Source organism: Phalacrocorax carbo, chromosome 10, assembly GCF_963921805.1.
Source record: "Phalacrocorax carbo chromosome 10, bPhaCar2.1, whole genome shotgun sequence".
NCBI lineage: Eukaryota > Metazoa > Chordata > Aves > Suliformes > Phalacrocoracidae > Phalacrocorax > Phalacrocorax carbo.
This window is the reverse complement of record NC_087522.1, coordinates 23275554-23302207: the sequence shown is the minus strand read 5'-3', so window position 1 is coordinate 23302207 and position 26654 is coordinate 23275554. Positions and strand designations below refer to the sequence as shown.

General features: G+C 44.6%; 1 protein-coding gene across 4 annotated transcripts in view; it reads left to right on the top strand.

The window, feature by feature from the left end:
* The window catches only part of MAPKBP1 (mitogen-activated protein kinase binding protein 1), a 101052-nt gene that overhangs the window by 46327 nt on the left and 28071 nt on the right, over window positions 1–26654 (top strand). For all 4 annotated transcript variants that reach the window (XM_064462475.1, XM_064462476.1, XM_064462473.1 and 1 more), the window contains exons 4-18: window positions 6162–6224; window positions 6807–6864; window positions 9954–10124; window positions 12676–12813; window positions 13656–13838; window positions 14996–15156; window positions 17415–17604; window positions 18579–18725; window positions 19633–19817; window positions 19929–20020; window positions 20413–20538; window positions 22212–22282; window positions 22717–22838; window positions 23908–23983; window positions 26117–26228. In XM_064462475.1, coding sequence (XP_064318545.1) covers window positions 6162–6224; window positions 6807–6864; window positions 9954–10124; window positions 12676–12813; window positions 13656–13838; window positions 14996–15156; window positions 17415–17604; window positions 18579–18725; window positions 19633–19817; window positions 19929–20020; window positions 20413–20538; window positions 22212–22282; window positions 22717–22838; window positions 23908–23983; window positions 26117–26228 — 1895 coding nt within the window. The remainder of the gene's footprint in view (window positions 1–6161; window positions 6225–6806; window positions 6865–9953; window positions 10125–12675; window positions 12814–13655; window positions 13839–14995; window positions 15157–17414; window positions 17605–18578; window positions 18726–19632; window positions 19818–19928; window positions 20021–20412; window positions 20539–22211; window positions 22283–22716; window positions 22839–23907; window positions 23984–26116; window positions 26229–26654) is intronic.

Here is a 26654-nt window from a genome sequence, read left to right as displayed (position 1 = left end):
ACTTCAGTTTGGCCTGGCGGTTCTTGTTGGTTTTGAAGCAGAGCCTGTTCCATGGTGCATTTGACCTCTCGCTCCTGCAGATCTGGGGTGCCACACAGCATTTTAAACATAACAAACATGTCCCTGGTTGGCAATCAGAAATTCTTATGCTATTAGTCTAGTGACACTCTAAATGTATCACTCACTTTATTTTTCACAGTGGATTTCTTGTTCAGTATTCATGGCTTTTCATTAGTCTGGAAGCGTGAATTTAGCTGCATCTCTCAGGCTCTCACCTTTCCAGTCGTCTTGGTCGTGGATTGGTACAGGGAGCTCCGAAGGCTTTTCTGCTCAGGCAGTGGCACCGAAATCTTAACCTCTCAAAAGATAAATCTTTCTTCTGAGCATGCCTTTAATTAATATAGCTCACATGAAAATACCTATTCAGTTACATCGTCAGCGTGCACATCCTCTCTTGTTGTTAACCCACTCCCAATATTGGCTGTGAATTAAAGAAGTTTTTTGGCAGGAAGAGTTGCCACGTAGAAAATTAACACCATCTTTTGCAGACACTGCTTCACTATGATCAAGCTTCCCTTGGCAACCAGTGCAGTGTAAAAAAGATTTTGTTCTCATCAATGCCTTTTTTCTTTTTCATGCATTTAGTGCATAGGACACTATTGCACTCTCATTTGAATAGCTTTGGGTGGGGAGAAGAGAGCAGAGTATGGGCCAGAAATTGAGAAATGGACTGATTTTTGAAGGGATGGGGTTGTTTGCTCTTTTCATTTATTCTTGCAGCAGTGTGAAAGGAATATATTGTGGGAAGAGAAGAAAGCCAACATTTGTTGTGATATCTTAATGGAGTTTTCTTTCCTCCATACAGCATGTTCTTTGTAGCATAGGAGGACTTGACCCATGAACTCTGCCTCCAGTCATGTGTCCCACAAGATAGGGCAACGCTGCGTTGATGGATAACTTGGAAATGAATGCTATCATGGGCTTTTAATTTTCCCAGTTCCCCCTGAAGCGGAGTGTGGCCTGCAGAGGAAGGAAAGGGGAAAACTGACTTCTTCAGAAATCTGTGTTTTTATCAGCTTGGTGAAGAAGGGTGAGGAAGGAGGTGGCTGGGGGAAGGCAGCTGAGACTAGAGGGATGTGTGGGGAAACAGGAGGACAATGAGAAGAGTAAAACGCCTGAGAACTAGGATTTTGGGAAAAGCAGGAGTAAATCCAGTAGGAGAAAAGGCAGAAGTAAAGGTGGGAGGAACTGCATGGAGTGACCCACTGCTGTTGACTTAGTGAGTCAGATACTGTGTGTAAATGTGATACCGATGTCCGATTCCTCTCCATTTCTGTTCCTATATTTAGCTTAGGGAAATTGCTTCTTTTTTTACATTTCGGGTTTTTCTTCCTTTTGCTGGAGCCAATGGGAAACTGCTCTGACACTCCCTCCCCCCTTTTGAAACAACATCAGCTTTTTATCTGCATATATGGTGCAAGTATAAGATAGGGCTGTGCCTTCATGGAAGTTTGGAAAGCCCTGCAACGAACCTTTCGCCACTTTCCTGTTGGCTGACCCAAATGGGCTGTCTGATGGGCAGAGCTCAGGTTGTCTGTAAAAACCTTTGACACTGCTGTGAGAGCCGATTCTGTTCTTCCATTGTGTTTGAGGTTACCTGAATGTCTCACAAGAAAGAGGAGAACTGGGAGAGATTCCACAGCTGAGTTGTTTCTAAAAGCTGCTTGCATCAGGAAGGTGTACTTAAAGGTTGTGGGGTGGCATCATAGACCTAGAAATATAATACCTTTAAGTATGTGTGCCATTGCCAACGGCCTCTGCAGGAACCAGCATGCAAGCAAACAGGACACTTGATCTCAGCTGGCTGATACAGCCAGCTGGCTGATGGTTTGTACAACAGTAATCCATACAGCAGTGAATAGATTCTATAAATGTCTTGGAAATCAGCACCTTTTTAATCCACAAGTTTATTCTGTGGTCATCAAGCGCTGCCCTCAGCTGCAGAGGAGGTAGGTTTTGTGCTGAAACAAGGGTGCTAACAATGTTAACCTCCTAAACAGCTAGTGTGTGCCAGGGTCAGTGTTTCTCTCAGTAAGTCCCATGTGAGGTGCTTTTGGAGCTAGCCTTAGTTTGCATGTTGGCACTAGCATTTAAAAAGTTCTCTTCAGACAAATGTGTCTTGAGAGCATGAGTTTGTTTTGAAAGCTTCAGTTTGGGGAAGAGGTGGAGTGGGTGGAAGAGGTGATGTGACCATTACAGAAGTGCAGGTCTGAAGTACTTTGCTTGGTCTACATCCTCAATTAGAAGCTGGAAACAAAAACATCAGTGCTCTCTTCCCTTGTGTCCTTTCCATACTTCTGGCTGTAAAATGCTGAATGCAGTCTTATAACGGAAGAGGCAAAGGTGGAGGATGGATAGATGGGTGTACGCTCTTGTATGCAATTAATTTTCCATGGTAATTATTTTTATTATTTTAACTGCTGTAAGATTAAAGCCAGCATAAATGGAAAGGAGTAGATACTTTGAGTCTCCTGAGGGCTTGGTAGCCTTACTGGACTTGGAGGCAGTGTGGAGTAGGTGGGTCAGCGATCTGACCATTCAGTGTCTCCATTCCTTTTATTTTGCTAGACCAATTTCCTTTCCTAAAACAAACACACTCAGAGTACTTATGGGCTCTGAGCCACCTTGTTTGGGGAGCTGCTGCAGGTTGTGCTGAAGAATGACTTGCTGGCTGTGTGGGCTGGAGGTAGCTGTTCTGGGGCCACGCTGAGCTGAGTTGTGAGTATCTGAGCAGGCAACTGAGGCCACCCTGAACACTCAGAAGAGATTAAAGTGCTAGAAATGGTTAATTTCTGCTCATTGAGGAGATGTGCTCTCTAGGATAGAGTGGACTAGACACTTTCCCAAGCATTTTGAGAGGGAGTCAGTTTTCAAAGTCGGGTGCTCCTGCCTCCCAGAACAGTATCTGTGCCCCACTGTAAGGTTTGAGGATTGTGGCCTGCCACCCTGCTGGATAACACGGCCTTGGAGTTGGCTGAGGTCTTCACTGTCCTTGTGTTTGTCAGACAGGAGAGTGATGGTGGAAAAGCAGTGTGGGACAGCATAGCAGTGGGGTAGCTTTTGTTGGGTAGCAACTGACTTGCTTTCTTAAGATTAGAAGACTAGTTTATCCTGACTAAATGACTTTACTGGTATAGAAGGTAATAACCAATTAGCAAGTTACGTTAGTTGTTAGCTTCCAACTGAACATAACCACGTGCAATCTTATTTCACCAAGTCTGTGAGTTAAAATTACCTTTTCATGGCATAAATCAATGCTTGCTGACCAGTAAGGAGATATTGTGATTTACTTCCCTCTTCCCCCCGCCCCGCCCCTTCCAGATATAATTTTTAAATTATGGGTCAAACTCAAGTGAATTTTGCATAGGGGTGTTTCAAGAGAGTTAAAATATCCATGTTTGTGATGGCTGCTCTGGCACTAGAAGCCATGTGGCTCTTGGAGCGGTTTGTTGGTTTGCCTTGGTGCGTGAGCTGGGTGGTTCTTACCTTCGCTGTGGGCTCTGGACTTGGCAAAGGGCTGGGAAGTGGGGAGGAAGCCTGCCAGCAGATGGCTTGCTCCAGAGTGCAACTGAACTAAAAGTCGTAACTGTAAGTGGCCAAAGGCTCTGTCATGTAAGTTAGTAATGGCAAAGCCCTGGACCTTCTTGGTTCACTATACTATTCCAGGAAGTGGTTTGTTTTCTTACCTGGTTTGAAGACCATGGTTTGTTTTTTTGCATCTTTCCTGTGTTTTTAGACTGTTTTCACTTCTCTGAAGTCCTGTTTTTCTGTAGAGTTCCTCACAATAAAACAGTAACTTAAATTTAAGAGCTGCATAGGAAACTCTGCCAGGATTTTGTTTCTTTCCTTTATTCTTTCTTGTTTTTTGAAACTTATGAGCACAATTCATCCGTGTTGTAACTCGGCAAGATTTTGGTCCATTAACCCTATACAACTCCACATAATGGGGTTTTGCTTTGCTTTTCTGATTAGCCGGAGGCTTGGGATTAGATAGATTTTCACATCTACTAACTTCCTATTTCATATTTTGTGATTTACGAGGCTTAACCTCTCCTGACTTGTTAATGGATCACAAACCACCCGCTTCTTTACACTAATCCCTTAGAAATATATAGCGTAGCTTTGACTTGAAACTCTCCAGATTGGTTCCCCAGGGTAAAAAGTACAGAAGGATCAATCCCAGTCTGAACAAACTGCTTATTTACACTTTCCCTGCTCTTCCACAAGATTACCTTTCCAACTATGGCTGTCTGCCTTAACTGTCAAGAAAGTTAAGGCTTTAATTGCTTTGGCCTTCTGGGTAGGATGTGGGTGGAGAAGAGTAATCTAATGGGCGGGCATATCTTGTGAGTAGTTGGTGCTTTGGAGGTTAAAGCTTTGGTATCCTCTGACGCTGTCTGCTTTGAGCTAGCAATGTTAATGGAGCATGACAGCTTCAGCCAAGGGCTCTGGGCTCAAGGTCTTGGTGCCTCAGTCCTCCTTTCTGCTCTCTTTTCCCTTTCACAATTTACACCACTTCTGGCAGGGCAGCCTGGTCAGATCAGGAGAGAGATCAGCTGCCCAGGTTAGGTGAGGAGGTGCGGAGACATTGTAGGTCCCTGCCAGCCCTGAGCCATGCCTGCAGCACTGCGGCTGGGGGCATGGAGAGGGGCCTGGAAGGACACAGCTCTTATCCCGGGCAGCACAGCGCCAAGGTGTCCCTAGTCCTGGCTAAAGCCCTGCACGTGAGCATGCGCTGCCTGTGTTGAAAAGTTGGTGAGGTGCTGCAATGGATTTCTGTGATGCCTCAGCTTTTGCCTTTCTGCTTGGCTGCTTCAGGCCAGCTCCTCTACTTTTCTGTCACCGCATTTCTCCCCCTCACTGACATCTGTAGCCTGGCACGCATTGCGGGCAAGCCCCAGTGCGATGGTGGTGTGAGTGAAGTCCCCAGCGTGGTGAGGGCTGCTGGCAGCGGAGCAGGGGCATCCCAGAGTGCTCCCCTGGCACTGCAGCAAGGGAGGAGCCGGGACTCTCTGAGCACTAGCAGTCTGTACTAGCAGAGGGACAGGCGAAAATCAGTTTCTATTTTTGTGGTGAAGTGAGAGGTAGAGCACATGGTCATGAGAGCAATTGCTGTTCTAGCTGAGGCCAGCTTCCCCTTCCTTTTATTCCCTTAAAATTTACTTTTCTGGGAGGGGGCAGTAAGGGCTGTGTGTGTTCTGTTACCAGTGGCTACTGCTCTCTACTATGAGACAAACGCTGGGGTGTGTGTAGGGTGCTTGCAGATAGTGGGGAGGGCTCCAGTGCCCGGGACTGCACCAGGCTTGTTGTGGTGGGCTGAGGCACCAAGCCAATGTGCTATGGGCAAGATTAGTGGGGAAGCAGGGCCTGTTCTCCTTCCCTCCTCTCCCAGTCAGCGACTGTTTTGCTCCCGATGGGGGTGATTATGTTGCTTACCAGGAGTTTACTATTGCTTGCTTTTGCAGTTCATCTTGCTGAGAGATTTTTGCAATGCCCCTGAGCAAGTTGTTTATTCAGATACATCCCCTGGGTCAATAGTTTTTGGAATCACGTCTCACTTCTCAGCTGGCCAGCCACTTCAACAGTTTCTGTCCTGTCTAGTGTTATGGCCTGGCACAGAAATTCCTCTGCTTTACCTCCCCTTTTCCCCCCTCCAAAAGCTTGTCTGAAAGATCCCCTCTTTCCTCCTTTCTGATCTTCTTACTCTGCTTTAGACATGCTGGTTTGGTGCCCAGTACATAGGGTCACTTTTATGGCAGGGGACACAATCCATTAGGGCAGTTGCACAAACGTTCACGGTTAACCTTCCTGTCCAGCTTGAGCATTCAGAGACTCAGGGCTCCCAGATGCTAGAAAGGTAATTATTTATGGTACTAGTGCATGGTACCCCTCAACATGGGGAGGGACTTGTGATTCCCCTCTGGGCCGCTCTTTTTCTTTGTGATTTCTAGTTAACCCCAGCTCAGTCTGTGAGATTAGGGGATGAAACAGCTTTTGGGGGCTGCCTTTGCTGCTGCTTTGCCAGCAAGGATAGCTCTTTTGTTTTCTTTATACACATTGGTCATGTCAACTCTTCTTGTTCCTCTGTTTCTTCCATCTAGGTGTGTTGTTGTGCTGTTCAACCCTAGAAAAAATAAGCAACACCATATTCTAAACAGTTCCAGGTGAGTGAAGCTTTAAGCTGGGCTTGCTTTCTGTGGGAGGTGAATTCAAGGTTTGTATGGCTTGAGTGAAGTGCAGGAGCTGCTGTTGCTCTAGGCTAAATCCCCTCAGTGAGAGCTGTCTTGGGGAGAGGCTGCCTGCGTTCGACTCCAGCTCCTTCTAATGTGAGGTGCTATTGCTGATGAGATACCACCTCATAAACATTGTGGTCCCATGAGGAACTGCTAACAGGCACGACATGGAGGAGATAGATCTTACTAGAAGTCGATGGTATCTGAATTTTTTTTTTTCCCTCCACCTAAAACTATGACCCCATTATTGAAGCCAGGACTGGGACATGGTACTGCATCTGGAATTAACGGCACAAGGATGAACCTTGACTTTTGGAGCTTTTCCGGTGCCGTAGGCATGCTGCTTGAGACTTGGGCAGCAGGGGATCCCCATAGCAAGTGTTAGACCTCTGGTAAAGCAAAACCATTGTGCCAGCCTCTTCCCAGTTCGTCCCAACCTACTCCCCCGTCATGACATATTGAAATGGAATCAGGTGTTGGGAATGTTTCTCAGTGTCATTTTCTCTGTTTTAGGAAAACAATTACAGCACTTGCTTTCTCTCCGGATGGAAAATATTTGGTTACAGGAGAGGTAAGTGTGAGAGGAGTGAGGGCACACCTTGTCCATCACATTTTGAAGCAGGGCAGATAGTGTTAGAAGAAACAAGCCAGTGAGCTGCCTTGACACAGACATTATTTCAGTGTTGTATCTCTGGGTGGACCTACTGGGTTATGGGTGGCTCTGGATGCTCCTGCTGGCAGTTATTCAGTGTGTTGTCTCATCAGCTTGGGGGATGGATCTTCTGGGGTGTTGCCTGTGGGCTAAAGTTAGAGTGAAAATGAGTGGAGGGACACACAGCATGGCTTTACTCTAGCATCAACAAAGAGTACTTGGATGGTCCTTAATCTTGGTCCAAGTTTAGCATTGTCCCTTTAGGATTTCAGGAAGTAACTGAAGCCAGTAACAGTGTCATGGAAAGAGCGAAAAGTGCACGTGGAATGGAGCTTTAGGAGTAGTGACAGAAGATGCTGGTGCCTGTGGTTTGCCATTGTGCATTTGGCTGGGGGTGACAATTGCTGCTTCTTTCCAAACGTGCCCAAGGGGGAGAATAATGATGAGCGCACTGCACGTCTGTTCTGCGTGAGAAGTTCAAGACACAGGCTGTGTGTCATGAGGTTGGAATTGCTGGATGTTAGAAATCCACAGAAATGCTGACTGTCCCCTGAATGGTTGGGCTCAGTTTGCTCTTGTGTGTGATTAATGGTAATTTACTGCTAGTCTCTGTGACTGTAAGAAGTGGGCAGGGAACATGTGTGATACAGGTCCCCTCCTGAGCCTCAGCCACAGAGAAGTATGTCACAGCCTGTGTCATAGCTGTCAAGACAGAGGCTGTTTGCTCCAGAGGTTCCTAGCGCAGCCACCATGATGGCAGCTGTCATGTCACTGGATGGCTCCGAAGCTGGGCCTGAATCCTGCGTAGATCAGGCCAAGGATAGAAACAACAGTGGTTTGGGATGGAGGCTACATTGACACAGAAAAAGTAAGCACAAGTTTTCCATCAGAGCGTCAGAGATTGTTGTTGTTATTACCTTTTCAGTGAAAGTGTGAGGTTTTATAGCTGTAATTTGTTTTAATGCTTCCTTAGACTTTAGAAGTCTTAATGTAATAAACCCCTTTATATTAAAATTACATAATATATATTTTTTTCTTCCTGGTGTTCAGTTCTGATGATACTGGTGTGTTCTTTTATCTTTCTTCTTCTTTTTTTTTTTTTTTTTAATTTGTGGTGCTCTATTCTTTTTCATATGGGGTAGGAAAAGTGTTGAAAAATGGTTATTTTTCTTACTGACAGCTAAAACTTTTCAGCTCGAAATTTCATTGGGGTAAATGGCAAGTTCAAATTTAAACAAACAAATAAAACCTTTCCAATTACACCTGAAAGCTTTTTTTTTTTTTGCGCCTTGTTGCAAAACACATCTCTTCTTGCCCTGTTGTTAAGACCATTTCTCTTTTTGGTATCCTCCCACATGTGTGACATTTGAGTTATTACTTGGTGTAGCAGTGTCCCCTGCCGGTGTCAGGAGTCTGGTCTTAGTTCAACCTCTGTCCTGTGGGTGGTCCCATAGGGAAGTGCTTTCTGAGTTCGTTTTTGTCAAGCTCACTTTTAGCAGCCTCATGCTAATTCTGCCTAGTAACACTTTAGTTTCCTACATGGCTGGCTTTTCAGGAGGCAGAGCTTGGAGCTTAGTCATATTAGACATATCATTAGACATATTAAATGTCTTTTATACATTTCAAATCCAGAAGAAAAGTGATTCCCCTCCCCCCCTTTTATTTTTTTTTATTCTCCTCATAGAGGCCTGGATTCTTCATCCATGGGAATCACACAGAGCTCACTTTTGATGAGCATTTCTTAAATGAGGAAATACGAATTGAATTTTTTAACGTCTTGGGATGTATGCTAAGATGCTAGAAATATATGCATGTATATGCACATGTAATGTATGTGTTCAAGTACAGTAGTTGCTTTGAAGAGCAGCTGATTCAGCTCATTTTAACATCTTGCCAGCCACCTTGAGACCTGAGCTCTGCCTTGCAGGAGGGAGAACTGCACCAACTGCAGTAAAACCTGACCACAGTGTTTTCCCAGGCCACAAGCAGTTGCTTGGCAAATCTTTTGAACAAGACAATTAAAGCATGCACAGTTCTGAGTTTTTAAAGCTTTAACCTCTCCTTACTTGCCTCTCCCACACAATCAAATTACTTATTTAAAACTGATCAGAAAAGGTACCATTTTGCCATGTTGCCATGGATAAGTTATCTTGCAAGCTATTGTTATGACAGACTTCAATGTGAAATCATGAGCAGGCTCCTGAGTCGGATTTGCCCATCGGGCACATTTTTTGGCCAGAATTTCAGCTCATCCTGTGACCCTTGTTTTATTTTGGTTTAATAACAAACAAACAAAAGAATAGAGTCATCTGGCAGAAGGTGCTGGCTGAATTGGTATTTCTGAAGTCTGTGACCTTCTGTTTCTTTGGAGAACAAGCATAAAACCAGATGCTCTGTTCTGTCAATGTCTCTCTTTCTGACCCTACCCTGCCCATACTCTTTCAGGCAGCATGCATCCATGTGTTACCTTTGTGATAGAAATGATGCTGCTAGTCTCCCAGAGACCTTCCTCAAATGCTCTGTGATAGTTATCACAGCTGTCGTGTCATGTTTTTGTATGGCATGACCTGGCTTGGGATCTCTGGTGTCCACATTGTATTAGGAACAGGATGTGAGGGCCTTTTGGCTCACTGAGTCCAGGGATGCAATCTATTATAATGCTTTTCGTGAGCTGGCTGTGAGTTCCCATTGCAAAGATCAGGGTTGTACGTAAAAAGTATTGTCCTAGTCTCTGGCTATTTTATGAGTAGCATAAGAGAGTAGATTAAGGCAGGGGAGATCATATTAAGTCTTTCAGACACCTGTTGAAATGCATATACTCCTTACGTTGTCAGTCTCAAGCTGGGCTTTGAAGAGTTGAAGGAACTGAGGTCTAACCTCTAACCCTACTGTGAATGCACCATCTAGACATCTTTTTCCAAACCTCCACGTATTTGTGTTCTTCAGTCTGTCAGAACTGACCTCGGGGGTTACGTTTTCTGCTCTGTGTCTCTTTTTGTCCCCTCCAGAGTGGACACATGCCAGCAGTTCGGGTATGGGATGTGGCCGAGCGAACCCAGGTGGCTGAGCTCCAGGAGCACAAGTATGGCGTGGCCTGCGTGGCTTTTTCCCCCAGCTCCAAGTACATTGTTTCAGTGGGGTACCAGCATGACATGATTGTCAACGTGTGGTCATGGAAGGTAAGTTCTCTAGGAGGTTAGGCGGACCACAAGGTGTTGCTAAATTAAAAGAAGTGGACAGTCTTCCACTTTTCAGTTCCACCTTGCTTTCTGCTTTTTGTTTTTTATGCTGTTGTTGTTTGGTTTTGACATTCATAGACACAGACAAGTTTGGACATGAGAGAGAGCTATAACCCCTTAGGGAAGGTCTAAGTCACTCCAGAGAAGGGATATTTTCTATACTTGGAGACGTGTGGCATCTTGCTGCCGTCCAGTCAGAAAAGCCTGGACTTTGAAACCTTGTCAAAGTCTTGTACTTTTTAGAGGCTTATTTAAAAACTAATTTATGAGGTTGCAGAAGGAAACTCATCAGCTAGGGCTTTCTTTTGTGGTGCAGCAAATGCTCTTGGCTTGTTTTGTTGTGCCAGGGTTTGGGATGCTCTAATCCCATCCTTGATGATTGAGAAGGGGAACATAGAGAAAGCGCAGTGGGTGAAAGCTGATGGAGGCCACTGTCTGCCAGTAGATTGGGCAGCACTCTCTGGAAACAAAACCTGTGTCTTATCTTCTAGAAATCATGTGTGTGGTGTTTGTATATAAAAAAGATACATTTATTGTCAGTAGGGTTGGAGTCTTCTGTGTTAATAAATGCTAAGCACTTATTCAGCTACTGCTACCCCTTCAGGTGTTGTAACCCTCTCTTTTAGAGATACAGTTTAAAAAAATCTTCAATGCATCTGTTAAATCTCTCATGATGCAGCTTGTAGGTCTGTGCTCATTTAGTATGTTGCTCTCTTCACTACATTTCTTGTGCTGTAATTTAAGCGCTGTTAGTTCTCTCCTGCTTGAGCTGAACTTTGACCTTGCTATTTTTTTGTGTAGCTGAACTCTGCAGCGATAAAAGCTAAGTGTGTTTATCAGTGTTGACATTCAAATGCTCAGTCTTTTGGGTCTTTCTAGTTATACAAACAAAAGCAGTGACTTGGAGATGGTGATAATGCATGGCATGTGTGGGTCTGAGTACAAGTAGCTTTGTTTTCCCTTGCTTATGCAAGTTTTTCTGTTCACTGTGATCCTATTTATAATTATGTGCATGAGAGCCTGTGAGGTAAGGATTGTCTCACTCTTCTGTGCTGACAAACACATGCTCTAAGCATATGCTCCAGACTGTGATGCTCAGGAGGTCCAGCTAGCCTCTATTTTGCAAGCTAGGTACCAAAACCAGAGAGACTTTTTACCTGCCCAAAATCAAAGAAGAGTAAGAGACCAAGAGGTGAAAACAGAGCTCCTAAAGCACTTTCCTGCACTTGTAATCACAACCCTGCTATCCACTGTGCTGCTTAGTAGGTTTCCCTGTTTTTCCTGGCTGGGAGACTTGGTCAGTCATTTAACTGTGAAGGAAAAGAAAACACCTGTTGTCTGTAGGGTCCCCTTGCTTCCCTAAAGAAAGGCCACAGCAACAATCCACATGTTAAGGTCTGTAAGGGCCCTAGGCCTTTCTCTGTGTGTTGTCTTGGAAGAAGTTATATTAATGGCAATGCCACTTGCTTTTCTCCCCGTCTGGGTTGGGGGGTCCTCTGTGGTGATGCTGCAGCAGCCTAGACTCCTCTATTGTTGGTTTCTTCTGTGCTGTCAGCACGCAGTCCGATGTGGCCCTTGGAATGACGTGGTTTGTGACCTGAGGGCATTGTGTTGGGAATACTGGGAGCAACCAATACAGAGTGAGAATAAAAAGTGGTGCATGGTTGTCAACCATGTGCTGTGTGGATGAAAACCCACCACAAACAAAGGGGAAAATTTTTTATTCTCTCTCTTCTACCAATCACTGGAGAAAGGGAGGGGGAGGAAAACTGAGTGCCGCTGTTGTGGGCAGCAAGCTACTGCCATCTGACCGTTCTGCTTGGGCAGGGTCCATTCCTGTGTCACTGCTGTGTTCTTTCTCCTTTCCCAAACTCTTTGAAGTTTTGAAGTGTATATTTGAGGTCTAGCCGATTTTGCTTTGTCCCTTCCAATACAGGCATTGTCTCTGTGTTCTGGGTGTTTCGATAAAGCGTCATGCCTTTAAAGAGAAGAGAGAATTTATGGAGGAACCAGTACTGTTTTTCCTGCAAAAAATACCTGTTTCCCATCTTGAATGCCTTGCCCTCATTGCTGCCTGGAGACTGGGAGAGCTCCTCCTTGTGCTGGCCTACATATGCTTTTGCTGTTTAGAAAGGGAAATCAGACTTGCTCTGAGCACCTCTGAGCACAATCACCTCTAAGGTGACTGTGAAACCAACACATTTGTCATGGCTCAGACAGCAAATTCCTGCAGGCACTTGTGCTTGCTGATTTGTTCTAGATCCCAGTGAATGTGGAAGTGGAATTGAATGTAAATGTGAATTGTACTGTCTGCCAAATCGATGCTCCCAGCTAATGCTGGGGAGACTGTATTCAGGGATGAATGGGGAATAGTCTGGGCCTCATCTTTTCCCTGCTGCAGCATTTGTGCTGGATATGTGCCTGTAATTGAAATGAGTTTCTTTTGCTTCTGAGCAAAGAAATTAAGCTATCTAAACAATTATGTTTCCAGAAAAACATTGTAGTGGCAGCCAACAAAGTCTCAAGTAAAGTGACAGCTGTGTCATTCTCGGAGGACTGCAGTTACTTTGTCACTGCTGGAAATCGACACATCAAGTTCTGGTACCTGGATGACAGCAAAACCTCCAAGGTGAGAGAAGGTGCATGAAGGCCAAGCTGTGAAGAGGCATTTCCATCTTATGGCAGGGTGGATTTTGCCCCAGTGAGCTGTGGGAAATGGGAACTCTTTGATTTTGCTGGGATTCAATGACAGCCTTCCTCCACCACTGGCTCTCAACTCTCTGTCTCCCCATGGGCAGGTAGCATCAAAAGGCACCAAAAGCTTGTCCTGCACTGAGGTAGGGGCATGGCTCCTGGAGCTGTATAGCAGCATGCTTGTTCTTTAGTAGTTACATAAACTGAGGGACAAAAAAAAAAAAAAAATAGAAAGAAGCCACATTCATGAATCAGCTGAGAACACAGAGGTGGGGAGAGCTGTTTGATGTTGGTGTGAGCATCTCAAAAGATTGTGAGTGTTGTTTTGAAGCGTCAGCTAAAGTGTTTAAACTTTTAGCTGTTTGATTCTTCTCTTGGGAACCAGAATCCACATATGATATTTTTTCTGCATGCTCATGATAAGATGTTCCTACTTCATGCTTGAACCCTGCTTTGGCATTTGGTATAAATCACAGATTCGCCATGGAAGGGTTGTTCTTCCAGGGATTGATGTGCTGTCTTTGGGTCGTATGTTTGGATGAGCAGTTTTGGTGGCTATAATAGTGTTCTGTTCCACTGATGTGCTAATACTGATGGTCTCAATATACTATGCAACCAATGGGTCTCCAGCAAGTAAAATGTGTCACTACCTCTCCCTGTAGGCTGTTTGTAGCCCTCTTTCTTTGAGGTACTTCAGCACTCAAGGGTTGATGTTCTAAAAAAATGTCTATCTGGAGTGCCTTGCTCTGTTTCTAATAAACTGTTTTTTATTGGTAGGTCAATGCCACAGTCCCCTTGCTAGGTCGCTCAGGATTGCTTGGAGAACTGAGGAACAACTTCTTTGCAGACGTGGCGTGTGGAAGGGGCAAAAAAGCCGACAGCACCTTCTGTATCACATCCTCAGGCCTGCTCTGTGAATTCAATGAAAAAAGGCTGCTAGACAAGTGGGTAGAGCTGAGGGTGAGTTTTACATCCTCCTGTCCTGCAATATTTGTGCCTGCTGAAGCACAGCAGGAACAACAAATAATAAGGGCACTCAGGGAGCACAAGCTGACCACCAGCAGTGAAAGTCATTGGGCCTCTGCCACTTTGTGATTTACTCTGGAAGGCCAGGCAAAAATAGCGTTGCTTCTTGGCAAAGGGATTTTATTAATCATTGAGGCTCTTCCATTCTCAAGCGTCAGTGTTACAGCTACGGGCAAAGCAGTGTCCTGAAGTAGTTTTGGCAACCTCTGTGTTGTCCCTCCTGGCTTGGCCTGGACAAGTAGGAGTTTTAGAAGGATTCTGATTTCTACCCGTGCTGCCAAGTCTTACTTGGCTTGTGCATCTCCAATGCATGTTCCCAAGGTGCTAGTTGGTTTGGCTATTCTAAACCACCAGGTTAGTCCCTTGATAAGAATTTGATTGTGCTTATTTTCCTTTCAACTGAATGTGAGATGCCCACCTGAAAGGATCCAGTGTATTAAAATCAAGAGAAAGATCTTTTCACGCTTTCATTCAAGTGAAATGCCTCTTCTTTTCTTTCCTTTCCTCTCTATAATCTGCCTTTCACTCTCGCTCAGAATACAGACAGCTTCACAGTAAGTTGGAAAACAGCATTGAACTCATCCCCTTATCACAGTGCTCCATTTTGTACCATTTTCTGCCATTTGTACAGATCCCAGTGGGAGGGGGAAGAAAATCCTTTTTTTTTTTTTTTTTTTCTTTTCTTATCCCCTTGTGACAGGTAATGTATTGGCGTGCTAGTGCAGGGTGAGGTGCTGCTTGCCTGCCAGTGGTGCTGAATTTCACAGAGGAACAAAGGACAATATTCAGAGTAAGAATCAGCTGGAGCAAATGTGTAGCTCCGCTGACCTCCCACCACAGTGGGTGGCAGAGGAACGAGGCTTTTTCCTTAACTGCTTGGAATCTGCAGTGGACCTTGGCTGGGAAGCTCCTCAGAAAGGAAAATTGGATTTTTAGGCTTTTCCTTACTCTCAGGGCTTGACTTCACTTCAGCTCCGCTGACCATAACTCCTTTGTCTGTCGGTTTGCTATTCTCCCTGTCTTGTGTCTGGTGACCTTTGAAGTGAAAGCACATTGCCTATTCACCTTCTTCTGTGCTGTGTCCTCCTCAGACCACTGTGGCAAACTGCATCTCTGTGAATCATGACTACATCTTCTGTGGCTGTGCTGATGGCACCGTGCGGATTTTTAACCCTCTGAACCTTCACTTTGTTACAACACTGCCGAAGCCGCACTTCCTGGGAACCGACATCGCGAGTGTGACTGAAGCAAGGTACCGTGGAGGGGGTGGAAGAGAACAAGGGAGGCTTGTGGGGGTTAGAGCTGCTCCCCAGACCTTTGCCATCTGGACTGTGCTTTTTTTATGGATTTTAATTGGCAGCCTGTTGCAGTCTCCCTGAGTTGTTGCAGCCTTGCCTTGCATGGCTGCGCTACAGCCCAAAGCTGGTTGCTGGACTACATAGTGTATCTTGCTTCTCATCTCCTTGGGATTGCTCAGGCCTGGTGGCCTTTTGACATTGGTTGCTGTGAGCAAGCAGGCAGAGGGCACAGGATGCTGTGGCACACTGCAGTTGTTCCTGTACCATGGCACATCCTTTGCTTATCACTGGTAAAGGCTGAAGACTCTTCTCCATAGCCATATAATGATGTTGCTAAGAGATGCCCAAGCTCTGATGGAGCACTTTTTCAAAGGCTCCCTTGCAATCTTTTATAGACCCAAATCTCCTACTATTGTTTGTAGTCTTTCTTTTCCTACCTTGTCTTGTTTTCCTACTTCAGACCAGTATCTTCTGCCTTGGCTCTCTATTTCTCACCTTCTGAGATGGGTAATGTTGATTTCCCTACAGTTCTGTCTGCCAGCTTGCAGATTCTTACACTAGAGAAAACCCTTCACGTGCTGCTGTTTGCCAGTCCTGCTTGGAGGCTTTCCCAATCTCCTCTTGCCCTCTTTCACTTCTGTCACTAGTGGGAAAAGAAATCCAAAGGTGTATGAATCCACCAGCCATCATTCCACTGGATATCTGGAGTTCCCATGTCTACAGATACTTTTTTTTTTCTCTCGCTCTTTTTTTTTTCTTCTTCTTTTACTCTTGTGTCTCAACATGTTTTCTCGAAACTTTTATTGGGAACTTGAGGTAAAGGTTCAAACTGTGCGCTGTATATTCCTCCTCCAGAAGATCAGTGGGAGATAGTGATATTCCAGTAAGGGAACTGGAAAAGGAACTCTCTCAATTTAAAATGTTACCAGTGTCTGGTTGTGCTAAAGTCACGCAATTGTATACGTGGACCCTTTAAAAATTCTCTCTGCCGCTCTCATGCATCACGTGAGCAGAAATATTCATGTGATTCTTAAACATGCATTTGTAGTGGTGATTACAGTCTTAACAACATTTTTTTTCCTTTTTATTACTTCCAAAGAAGCCTGAAAACGCAGCTCTCCTTATATTCCCGTGCATGCCAGAGCCTCTCTGTGGGATGCCAGTTGCTTGCAGTGAACTGCCCATAACCGTATCAATGACTTGATGTTTTCGACAGGTCTGGGCTGCACTTTTCTAGCCTGCAAAGCTTTGCACTTGCAGAAGCAGAGCTCCAGTTTGTGTGCTACATGCGCTTAGGCTCTCATGCCTGCATCTCCATCAGTCCTTTTAAAGTACCCGCTCTCAGCACGTGGGCATTCTGGGTATAATTACCTTATTTGATACCATTAGCAGCATTGTGGGATGGTTGTGTTCACCTCAGGTCATGAAAGCAGCTCCTTCTTTATGTGCGCAGCAGCAGGACATAACGGAGGACTCCTGTAGAGGAGACACAGGGTTCACATGGCATGGTCTTGGTCTAACCTGAGGAAAGTGATGTTTCCTTGTTCTGCAGAATTCCTGTTTTTAAACTTGCATCAGAGAGCTTGCCTATCCAGAAAGGACTGTATCATCTGCAGTTGTCCATCTCATGAGCTGCTGCAAGCAGCACCAAGGTGGCCTGTCTGTGGGGCAGGGGTGGAAGGGAAGCATATCAGACAAGCAGCTGTTGAAATAAATCATTTCTTTGTCCATTGTGCTGGTGTGCTCCTGTCTTTTCAGTGCAGTACTCTTGCTTGGTCACACACAAGGGCAGTTCCTGCAATCAGTAAACAAAATATAGTAGCCACCAAAAGATGATCCTCCCTCTCCTTTGTTCTGAGATTATTTGACTTGGATTTTACGACCTGGTTATGCAGGGGTAAATGATGAAGAGCTCCAGTGATGATCAAGTGTCCTGTTTGGGCCTTCTTCAGGGAAGGTCAATTGCCTGTCTATGGTGAGACTCTGGGTTGGATGGCAAGGAGAATGACTTTTGCCATGGGACTTTAAGGCATCTTTTGGGACTCTGGTTGTTCAAGAGGCAGGTCTTCCAGCCAGCTACTCTCTCTACCTATATGTGCCACAGTTCACCTTGCCAGCGCCCTTTGGAGAATCTGAGCTCTCATGCTTCACCACTTTGCTCTGACTCCAAAAGAGCGCAAGTTAACCAAGCTGTTGTTCTCTCTTTGTGCAGTCGTCTTTTCTCTGGTATGGCTGATGCGAAGTATCCGGACACGATTGCTTTGACCTTTGACCCCACCAACCAGTGGCTTTCCTGTGTATACAATGACCACAGCCTGTACGTGTGGGATGTCAAAGATCCAAAGAAAGTGGGCAAGGTGTACTCCGCTTTGTACCACTCTTCCTGCGTGTGGAACATTGAGGTACGTTGTCTGCAGACACAAGTGTTGGATTGAGAGTTGCAGCTGAGGAAGTCGTCTGAAGAGCTGCCAAATTTGAATGCAAACACTTACTGCAGAGAGAAAGAATTAACTCAGATGTCCTCCTGTGGCTAGTGTGGCTGCTGCGAGGCTTGAGTGGGAGCTGGGAACAGTTCTTTGGCTGCACTGCAATAGCTGACCAAATACGTTAGCTGCAGTGTGTTACTGGGAAAAAAAGTTTCACCATTAGGAGGTGAGAGGTGGGAGAAGGAGCAGACCTGGACAAAGCTGAATGCGGGGGCTCCTCTCACATAATGCACAAGAGTTCACTGTGATGAGCAAGCGCTCCAAAGTCAAAGGAATGAAACAAGTGATAAGATCTTAACTTAATCTTAACCTATATCTTAACCTATTTACCAGGACACCTGGAATTAGTCCCTGAAGTGGCTGTCAACTTCCGGTCTGTCTACTTGGCTTTACCTCAGGGGGAAGGAAACAATATAATTGTATAGGAAACAATGTAATTGTTAATAAGTTGAAATATGTCCGACAATTGTCAGGAAAGGGGGAGGTGGAAAGAAAGTGGGAAGAGGTTGAGGACTTTTTGTTATTATTTATTAATCGCATCTCACCCTTTCCTTCTGGATGATAAATAGACAGTAGTTGTTAAAATCTGTAAACCGTGCAGAGTTGTTGTTGCATGGTCATTGAAATGCTCTCTTCGAACTACTAGAAACAGAGGATGCTGGCTTGTTGCCTGCTTCTTGGTGTTCTACATTCAGGGAAGCTCGGTGAGCATTTGTCTGAAGTGAATATGAAGTTCTGGTCTGCAAACAGGTTTTTGTTAGACTGGCTGGCTCTCAACTTCACAAAACAGAGAGGACAGGTCTCTTGGTTTATTTTGAAACTTGCTACCAGTGTCTAGGATGCCAGGTGCCAGGCAGTCTCATTCAGGGGTTGATTTTACCTGCCCTTAGATCTATCCGGAGGTGAAGGACAACAATCAGTCATGCCTCCCGCCGGGTTCCTTCATCACCTGCTCCTCCGACAATACCATACGTCTGTGGAACACTGAGAGCTCCAACATTCACGGCACAGCTCTGCACCGCAACATCCTCAGCAATGTAAGATCCCAGGTTTTGATCACCTCCTTGCCTTTGGGGTTGCTCTTCCTTGTGCGCAGGTATTCCCAAGTTAAGGCCCAAACTCCTTTGGATTCTAAGTCAGCACAAGCTTCTCTGCCCAGACTTGTGCTGTGTTTACAAATAGATGAACCTGAAGAAACATGGAGGGAGTTATCAGGTGGAAAGAAAATTTGTCTGAAATGGCCCGGGGAACTGTTGCTTTTTCCATAAACCACCCAAGGATTCGCCAAGCTTAGTCTCTTCCAAAATGGCTCATGCCACATGCGTCAGGAGACCTGTTTCTCTTTTTCTTCATCTCTGTAACCACTTTACGATTTGTTTGGAAAACATGTGTTAAATAAGGCAGAGGTTTGGGAGAATTGAATGAGAAACAGTTTACACTCACTTCATCTGTGTAAGACGGAGGATACTCATATAGAATAGTGATTACTTGTGGACATTTGCTTGGGTTCTCAGTTGTGTTGGAAGATCCACGGGCACAGCAGCCCTGACCTGCCTGTTCTCAGTAATCTGCTCATGCTAGGAAAAGCTCCTGCTTTTTCTGTCATTTCTCAAAAGGTATGAGTTGATCTGGATGATCCCTAGAAGTCTCCCAAACTCACGTTGTAATAACTAATCCCAGAGCTTGTTTGTTGTGCAGAAGATGCTCTTAGTTTCTAGCGTGAAGAGAGATCTTTTGCAAAGGGTGATCATGAGACACAGCTGTGAAACTTTCATCCTACATTGTGAAGGGGCTGAGTGTTTGCTCCTAGCTTAAAGATCCCACCAACTACAGCATTACTGCCAGTGAAATGTATATGTTGGCCAGGAACCTGGTTTCTAAGGTAGGTGCTTCACTTTAATATTTTGTAACTAGTTAATATTTCCAGGTCTATTGTATCCCCAGGACTTGATGAAAATCATCTACGTAGATGACAACACTCAGGTACTTCTGGACACTGATTACAACTCAGCAGGAAGTGCAGACAAAGCTGATGCACAAGTGATGGATACGAAGGTGGGGATACGTACTGTCTGTGTGAGTCCCAGTGGGGAGCACCTGGCCTCGGGGGACAGGATAGGCACTCTCAGGTAATCCTATAGAGTTTCTTGTGAGGAACGCGGGCTGGGAAGGCATGAGAATCAAAACTAGATCTTGCAAATTTTATGAAACATACTGAAATCAGCCATGTTGTGTCTTAGGATATATGAGTTGCAGTCTCTGAGGGAAATGCTGAAGGTGGAAGCTCATGACTCTGAGATCCTATGTCTGGAGTACTCCAAACCTGACACAGGTAAATGCAATCAAGCTTCTTCCCTTTTTGCATATGAATGTAGTGTTGAGTAAGTCAGAATGTCCAGCCGTGGTATGTCAGACCTTTCAGTGGTGACTACTGCTGGATTTCAGAGCAGCCTGTAGTGTTGGGCCAGTAGAGCTGGAGAACGAAAAAGGCTTCTCTCATATTTTTCCTTGGAATATTGTAGGTTGAGATGGGAACTTTTTCTGTCTGTTACTATAGTGTGAAATCCAGGGGTGTTCCTTTTAGTTCATCCATGCAGTTAGCTACAGTATAATGTTTTGTCCCTAAGATGACTTGAGAAGCTGTTTTGAAGTAGTGACTGGAAGAGAAAATGACTTTTTAGTAATGGTAGTAATGGTCTTGCACTCTTTTTGACTTTCTGACAGGCTTAAAGCTCTTGGCCTCAGCAAGTCGCGATAGATTGATTCATGTCTTGGATGCAGGAAAGGACTACAGCCTGCAGCAGACCCTAGATGAACACTCTTCTTCCATCACTGCTGTGAAATTTGCAGGTAGAGAACCATGGCCTACCTCCAAAACTGGATTTGAGCACTACCATTGTCCCATTGTGGCTGTAAAGTAATTTTAACTGCTTAAACACTGGGTTAGGCCAGGCTGAAGCTGCAGCTGCTTTCCATGTCACCTTCTGTAGCTGCAGTCATAAAAGAAGGTGATATTTGATGATACTTGCAGCCTTCTCCCCTTTGTTTTTTTTCTCCTCTCCTTCCACCCCACTCAAAAAAACTCTCCTGCATGAAGTCCTCAGCATTTCTTTGGAAAGCTGTTTTCTGTAATGACTTACTCCCTTTAACTGATGTCAGGCGGCTACACGGCTACATGCTGTTCTTAATGAGGAGAACTGTGGAACAGTCATTCTCAAAAAAAAAAATCCCCAAACCAACAAAAACCATTTTGGGATTAACTAGTCACAAGTAAATTTGTCATTGCAAACCGGTGTAAGACTTTGCATTCGTGGTAAGGGAGCACACTGCATCCCCAGCACTCGGTTACTAGTGATGATCAGACGTCGGTGCGGCGTGTTGTGCTATTGCTGGGGAACAGCAAGCATTGGCAGGCAAAGGCAATGGCTTCGCTGGCAATGGGAAAGTCTCACAGTAGCTGAACAAGGAGGAACATACCAAGCCCAGTGGCAGTAACTAGATCCAGCCAGTAGTTCAGATCACCAGACAAATCTATAGTGATAAGACAGGTCAGCAATTCAAGGTCAGGATCAGCCTGGAGAGAGTGGCAGTGCCTGCCAGGCAAGCCCACAGCAGCAAGGCGGGTTCAAGTTCAAATGAGGCTGAGTCCATGGGTCAGGAATCAGATCAGCAGGGTGTGTGGCTGCAGTGCTGCTACCCTGTAGCTCAGGTGGGGTTTAAGGATGAGAATCTCAGCTTGAAAGTAGCTCCCAAATGAAGGGCAGGGACCTTGCTGAAGCTTCATATTATAGGCTCTGTGAAGCTGCTGTGAGGTTTTTTCAGGTCTTTTTCTGAAGGAGCTCCAAGGCCAGCAAAAGTTTCTCTGACAGGTGTGTCTTATCAGTAAGCTGAGCTTGAATGCAGCCAGCTCAACTCTTAGATGAGGGAACTGCGCTCAAGGGCCTGGCAGCAAAGGCCTTTGTGCTAGTCGCTGAGCTCAGTGCAGCCCTGCTCAAAGTGCATGTGGTTCAAGTGGACTTGTGTGATATTGGACCCGTTTCCATTACATGGAGTTTTATCAGATGTTGCTTTGCTGAAGGAGCAGATGGGTTACAAGAGTGCTAAAGGACAACGGAAAACCTGCTCCTCCTGAAAGACAGGGCAGCAAGAAACATGTGACTGACTGACGACTGAAAAGTGCCTATTGCCTGTTTTCAGCTCATACTGAGTGTGAAGCCGTCATATTGCCAGGGTGCTGTGGCACACAGAGAATAAGTGTGCAAGCGTATTATTGGGGGAGAAGACAGAATTACATCCTAATCTGTTGTGTAAAGCCTCTGTATTAAGGCCTCGTGCATGCTGAGCTTTAATAAATGCTGGCCCTGAGAAGGGCCCTCTGTTTTGCTGCAGCATCCTGCTGCTCAGGTAGGAGTCAGTCCTAGTGAATGAGGGCTGGAATAAATGAACACTGGTATAAATTGAAACATTTTCTCCACCTTGTATTTGTGTTTATCTTTTGTTTGGCTCCTGCCTTTTCGTTCCAGCCAATGATGGGAAAGTGCGAATGATAAGCTGTGGGGCAGACAAGAGCATCTATTTCCGCACCGCGCAGAAGGTGAGCTTATTACACTTTTAAAAATAATGTCTCCACAAAGGAACTACTTTAAAGAGTGATATAAGAGTTTCTGTATGACCTTACTGCTATTTCAGCCTCAGTGCCTCCCACTGAGTCAATGCAAGAGAGTACTTTTGGAGAACTAGTTCTGTGAAGCATGCAGCTGCACCCAGCCTGACCTCTTAGCAAGATGCAAAGTAGAGAACTGTTAGGATATCTGCTTTTCTTTTGCTGCCAGGGCAATTGTGAGGAGTGGTGAAAGAATATGGGCTGGAGAGGATTTCATTGTGCCTCCAGTCCCAGCTGCTTCCAGCAGACCTGGTTAGTGGGAAGGGTTGTTTTTTGCTGGCTGTGTGAGAGGACTCGTGTATTTAGAAGTTTTTAATACTGGATTAACTACTTGATTTTGACACAGTCTTTACCCACATGCTTAGACAGGCGAAGGGGTTCAGTTTACCCGAACACATCACATTGTTAGGAAGACCACTCTGTATGACATGGATGTGGACCCCAGCTGGAAATACGCAGCTATTGGATGCCAGGATCGTAACATCAGGTTAGTTTACTTATTGTCTTGAAAATATTTTTGCAGTCATAAATGAATTGGCCAGGGTGGCCCCATCTCCATCATTGTTCCTGTAGGTTCTTTGACACAACATTTTCAGACCGATCTGAGGCCTCACCTCACACTCTGTGAGGTTGAACTCTGCCTTTCCCCTTGCTGATAAAAGTCGTGGATATATGCAGATGCCCATGGGACTCTTGCCTTCCCACTGGGTTACTCTGTAGAGCAAAGCCTTTCTGCTGGGAGAGCAAGTGTGCCTTCCTTGGCACGTCATTGAGCTGTGGTGCAAGAAGTTCTGTGCTTGGGGTAATTTTTGCTTTTAAAGGTATGTCTAGTGAGAAGCTGTGAGGTCCTGTGGAATAGCTGAGATCTAAAATTGAGCTAGCTGTGACTGTCCTTGGACAAGTGGCATCCATTCTTTGCTTCCTTTTTATCCATTTCTCCAGCTGGCCTGCTTCTACCTTCAAAGCAAAGGAGACTCTCTGTAATTGTGTGTCTCCTCTTGTGTCTGGGTGAGATGCTGAGAGTTTTGGTCATAGCTAGATACCACTGCTGGATGTAATTTGGTTTTGTATTCTAATGTAAATAAAGGGTCTTGCTCTCTCAACCCTTTCCTGTAGTATGAAGGAGCCACAGGTATTTTTGTAGTAGGAAGGACTGACTGAAGCTTATTAAGAGCCGTTCCTGCTACATAAGCATTAGCCGTTACAAGGCATGGCAAGATTTTCTCCCTCCCATTTGATCCTTCAGTGCCATGATGCGATACTTGTTTTTGATTATCAGCTTGAGAATCAAGCCTCAATTTTAATTCAGACAATCTGCTTGATATCATATTATCCAGTCACGGGCCCCTACATTACTGTTGAGATTGTTTCTTGAACTGTTTAAATGATTGGTGGTTATAGTTCATAGAGGTAATTTCTCCACTTCCTGTGGCTTGGCCCTGTGCCCTGTATCTGTTGTGGAATGAGAAGCAGAAAAGAGAAAAGGATCCTGGTGACGAGCCGCAGAGCAGTACCTGAGCAAAATGAGCAATGTTGTCTTTTGTTGTCCCCCTCAGGGTTTTCAACATAAGCAGTGGGAAGCAGAAGAAGCTTTACAAGGGATCCCAAGGTGAAGATGGCACCCTCATCAAAGTAAGCTGGTGGTTTGGTTTTTTTCCTTCCCTTTTCCTTTTCTTCAGCTCCTCTGAATGCAGCTCAGCACTAAAAAAATGTAACACAAATCTGAACACGGGAAAACACAAACACTTTTTGTTTTGCTTGCTCCATACTTTGTCCCTTATTCTGCTGCCTCCATCCTTAAGGGCTGGTAGCGAATTTGGGTTCCATCAGGCTAAAACGGGAGAAGAGTCAGTGAATGCTGAAGCTGATCTATAACTTCCCTCTCTGTACTGTTTCTAAAGTGAGGCACAGGCCCATGCTGTAAAAGCAAGTAGAACTGCACCAGTATCTGTCAGGAGATTATTTAGTCCATTTACTTTAATCCTTTACTTTCTGCTCCAGAGAGCTCATTCTGGCTTTCTTGATGATTTTTGTTAGGGTTTTTAAGGTGGAGCTGCCTGTTGACCAGTGTTTGAGAAATTTGTGGTTGCCAGAGGGAATATACAAGTGCAACTTTTCATGAGTTTATGAAATTAAGTAGCATCTGCCCTGAAAAGCCCATATTGTTCAGGTCTTGGAGTGCTGGACAAGGTCGGTACTGCTTAGAGAGAGTCTGTTCATGTTTCCTACCTGCTGAGTGCATCCAGGCCTTGGGGTAGGGTAGCATGCCTGCTTCTGCCGCTGTCCTGGGCTTCCTCTGGAACCAGGTGCATTCAAGATTCAGTGTTAAGAGTGATGCCAGCACACTGGGATGTGGAAGAATTGCATTCTTGTCTTTAAAGGGGGAAGACCAATTGACACAACCAAAATACCTCTCAAGTTAAGTCGCCAAACAAGCATCTTCATTGTATTTGTTTTCACTGATAATTTTTCTACTTTTTAAACCAAATATTTCTGTTCAGCCGCACAGGCCAGCAGTATTATTGATGGGTGTAAATAACTGGGTAAAACGGGAGAGGAAAGCAAACAGCTTTGTTCAGCATCACCTCTTCTGTTTTACAGAGGAAGATAAGTTCTCTTTACCGATTATAAGTCCTACAAAGTTTTTTTATAAGCCAGAGTAATGAAAATGAAAAATTGATGCTACATTTCGTTGTTTGTAAGCTTAGGTGCTTGCGTATATCTTTCTCAGACCACAAACCATGAAATGTTGCTGGGAGCTGGAGTTCTTGTTTTTGATTTCCTTTAGGTTTTGGGTTATTTAATGTGTAGCCTAAGTGGGGATTCTCAATTATTTTTAATGTTGCTTTCTTTGTTTTTAGGACAGCTATGTAATCAAGGGATTATGGTTGTCTCTGGAATTTAAACTTTCTTGGCATGCTGTTCTGAGGTGGCAATATACATTGCAGTTTAACAAGTAGAACCCAAACAGTGACATGCAAAGCAAAAGATGCAGCAACAAAATAAACATAAACAAAAAAGTTACCATTATTTCAATACCATGTCTCTTTTAAAAACCAGTCATTTTCACTCTCAGTTCCTTAAAATTCTGCAAAGGACAAAGCAGGGTATTTGGTGACAGTAGCTATATTTGCTGTGTAGTGCTGTGTTAGCCCTAGTGAGGCATTTGGAGGGGCTTTTATATTTGATCCATGATCAAGCAACAAAAGGGTATGTACGGAGCAAAAAAGAAAAACCAACCCAAAAACGAGAGTTGCAGATGCTGGAGACTTGACAGCATCATTATCAGAGACAGTTTCCCTGCAGTGTTGAGTTCTTGTTTGGTTTCTCTCCTCCAGATTGGGGACTTGAAATATTTCACTTAACTGTCAGCTCTGATTATTTTGGAGGGGGCTGTGTGTTTTGGTGCGTGTGTGGTTTTGTTTTGTTTTGATCTTAAGATAGAAGAAGGTAAGACCCCAGTGGTTAAAAGGAGGTAGGAGAGAAAGGTATAAGTCTGTCCATTGGTGGTGGTGCCTTCAGGCTCATGAAGGTGTTTAATGTAAGTGCCTTTAATCTCTGATTAGGTTGGAGATAGTTTTAACACTTTAATCAGGCTGGAGATTTGTCCTGGGATGCTGGATAGCCTGGTACTCAACCAGAGTCCTGTGGGAGCTACCTACACTTTTAACTACTATAAGTATCTTGGGTGTTCTGGACCATTTTCATGCAGCTTGAAGGCACTTCCTCACTAGATCTTTGCATTTCTCTTATCTCTTAAACCAGGTACAAACGGATCCCTCTGGTCTTTATATTGCAACCAGTTGTTCTGACAAGAACCTCTCCATCTTTGATTTCTATTCTGGCGAGTGTGTTGCAACCATGTATGGACATTCAGGTAAGGCACGTAAACTTCTGGAAATGCATTTTTTTTTCTGCTGATGACTATGTAGCAGGATCTGATATGAGTCAAAGCTTTCTGAAGGTTCTTCCCCACCAAAGGTTACCCAATGAGTATTTTAGAGTGGGTTATTGTTGGTTGAAGTGTAATAACTTATTTCATTGCAATTTCAACTTTTTTCAGACCTCATTTTGCATTGCAAAACACAAGCACAGACCTGCCTGTCAGGTCATGTATTTGTCTACACAGTTTTTCTAATAGCCTGTAAGGTAGTCTGTGTTAAGTTTTGTTATGATATATGCCTAGCTCCTACCATGCAAGGGCTATTCTATCATAGGCAAAAGAGACTTCAGGATTCATCCTTATTTTGCCACGGGATACCCTTTCTATGTCAAGCCTAGATTCTTTGTTAAATGGTTATGG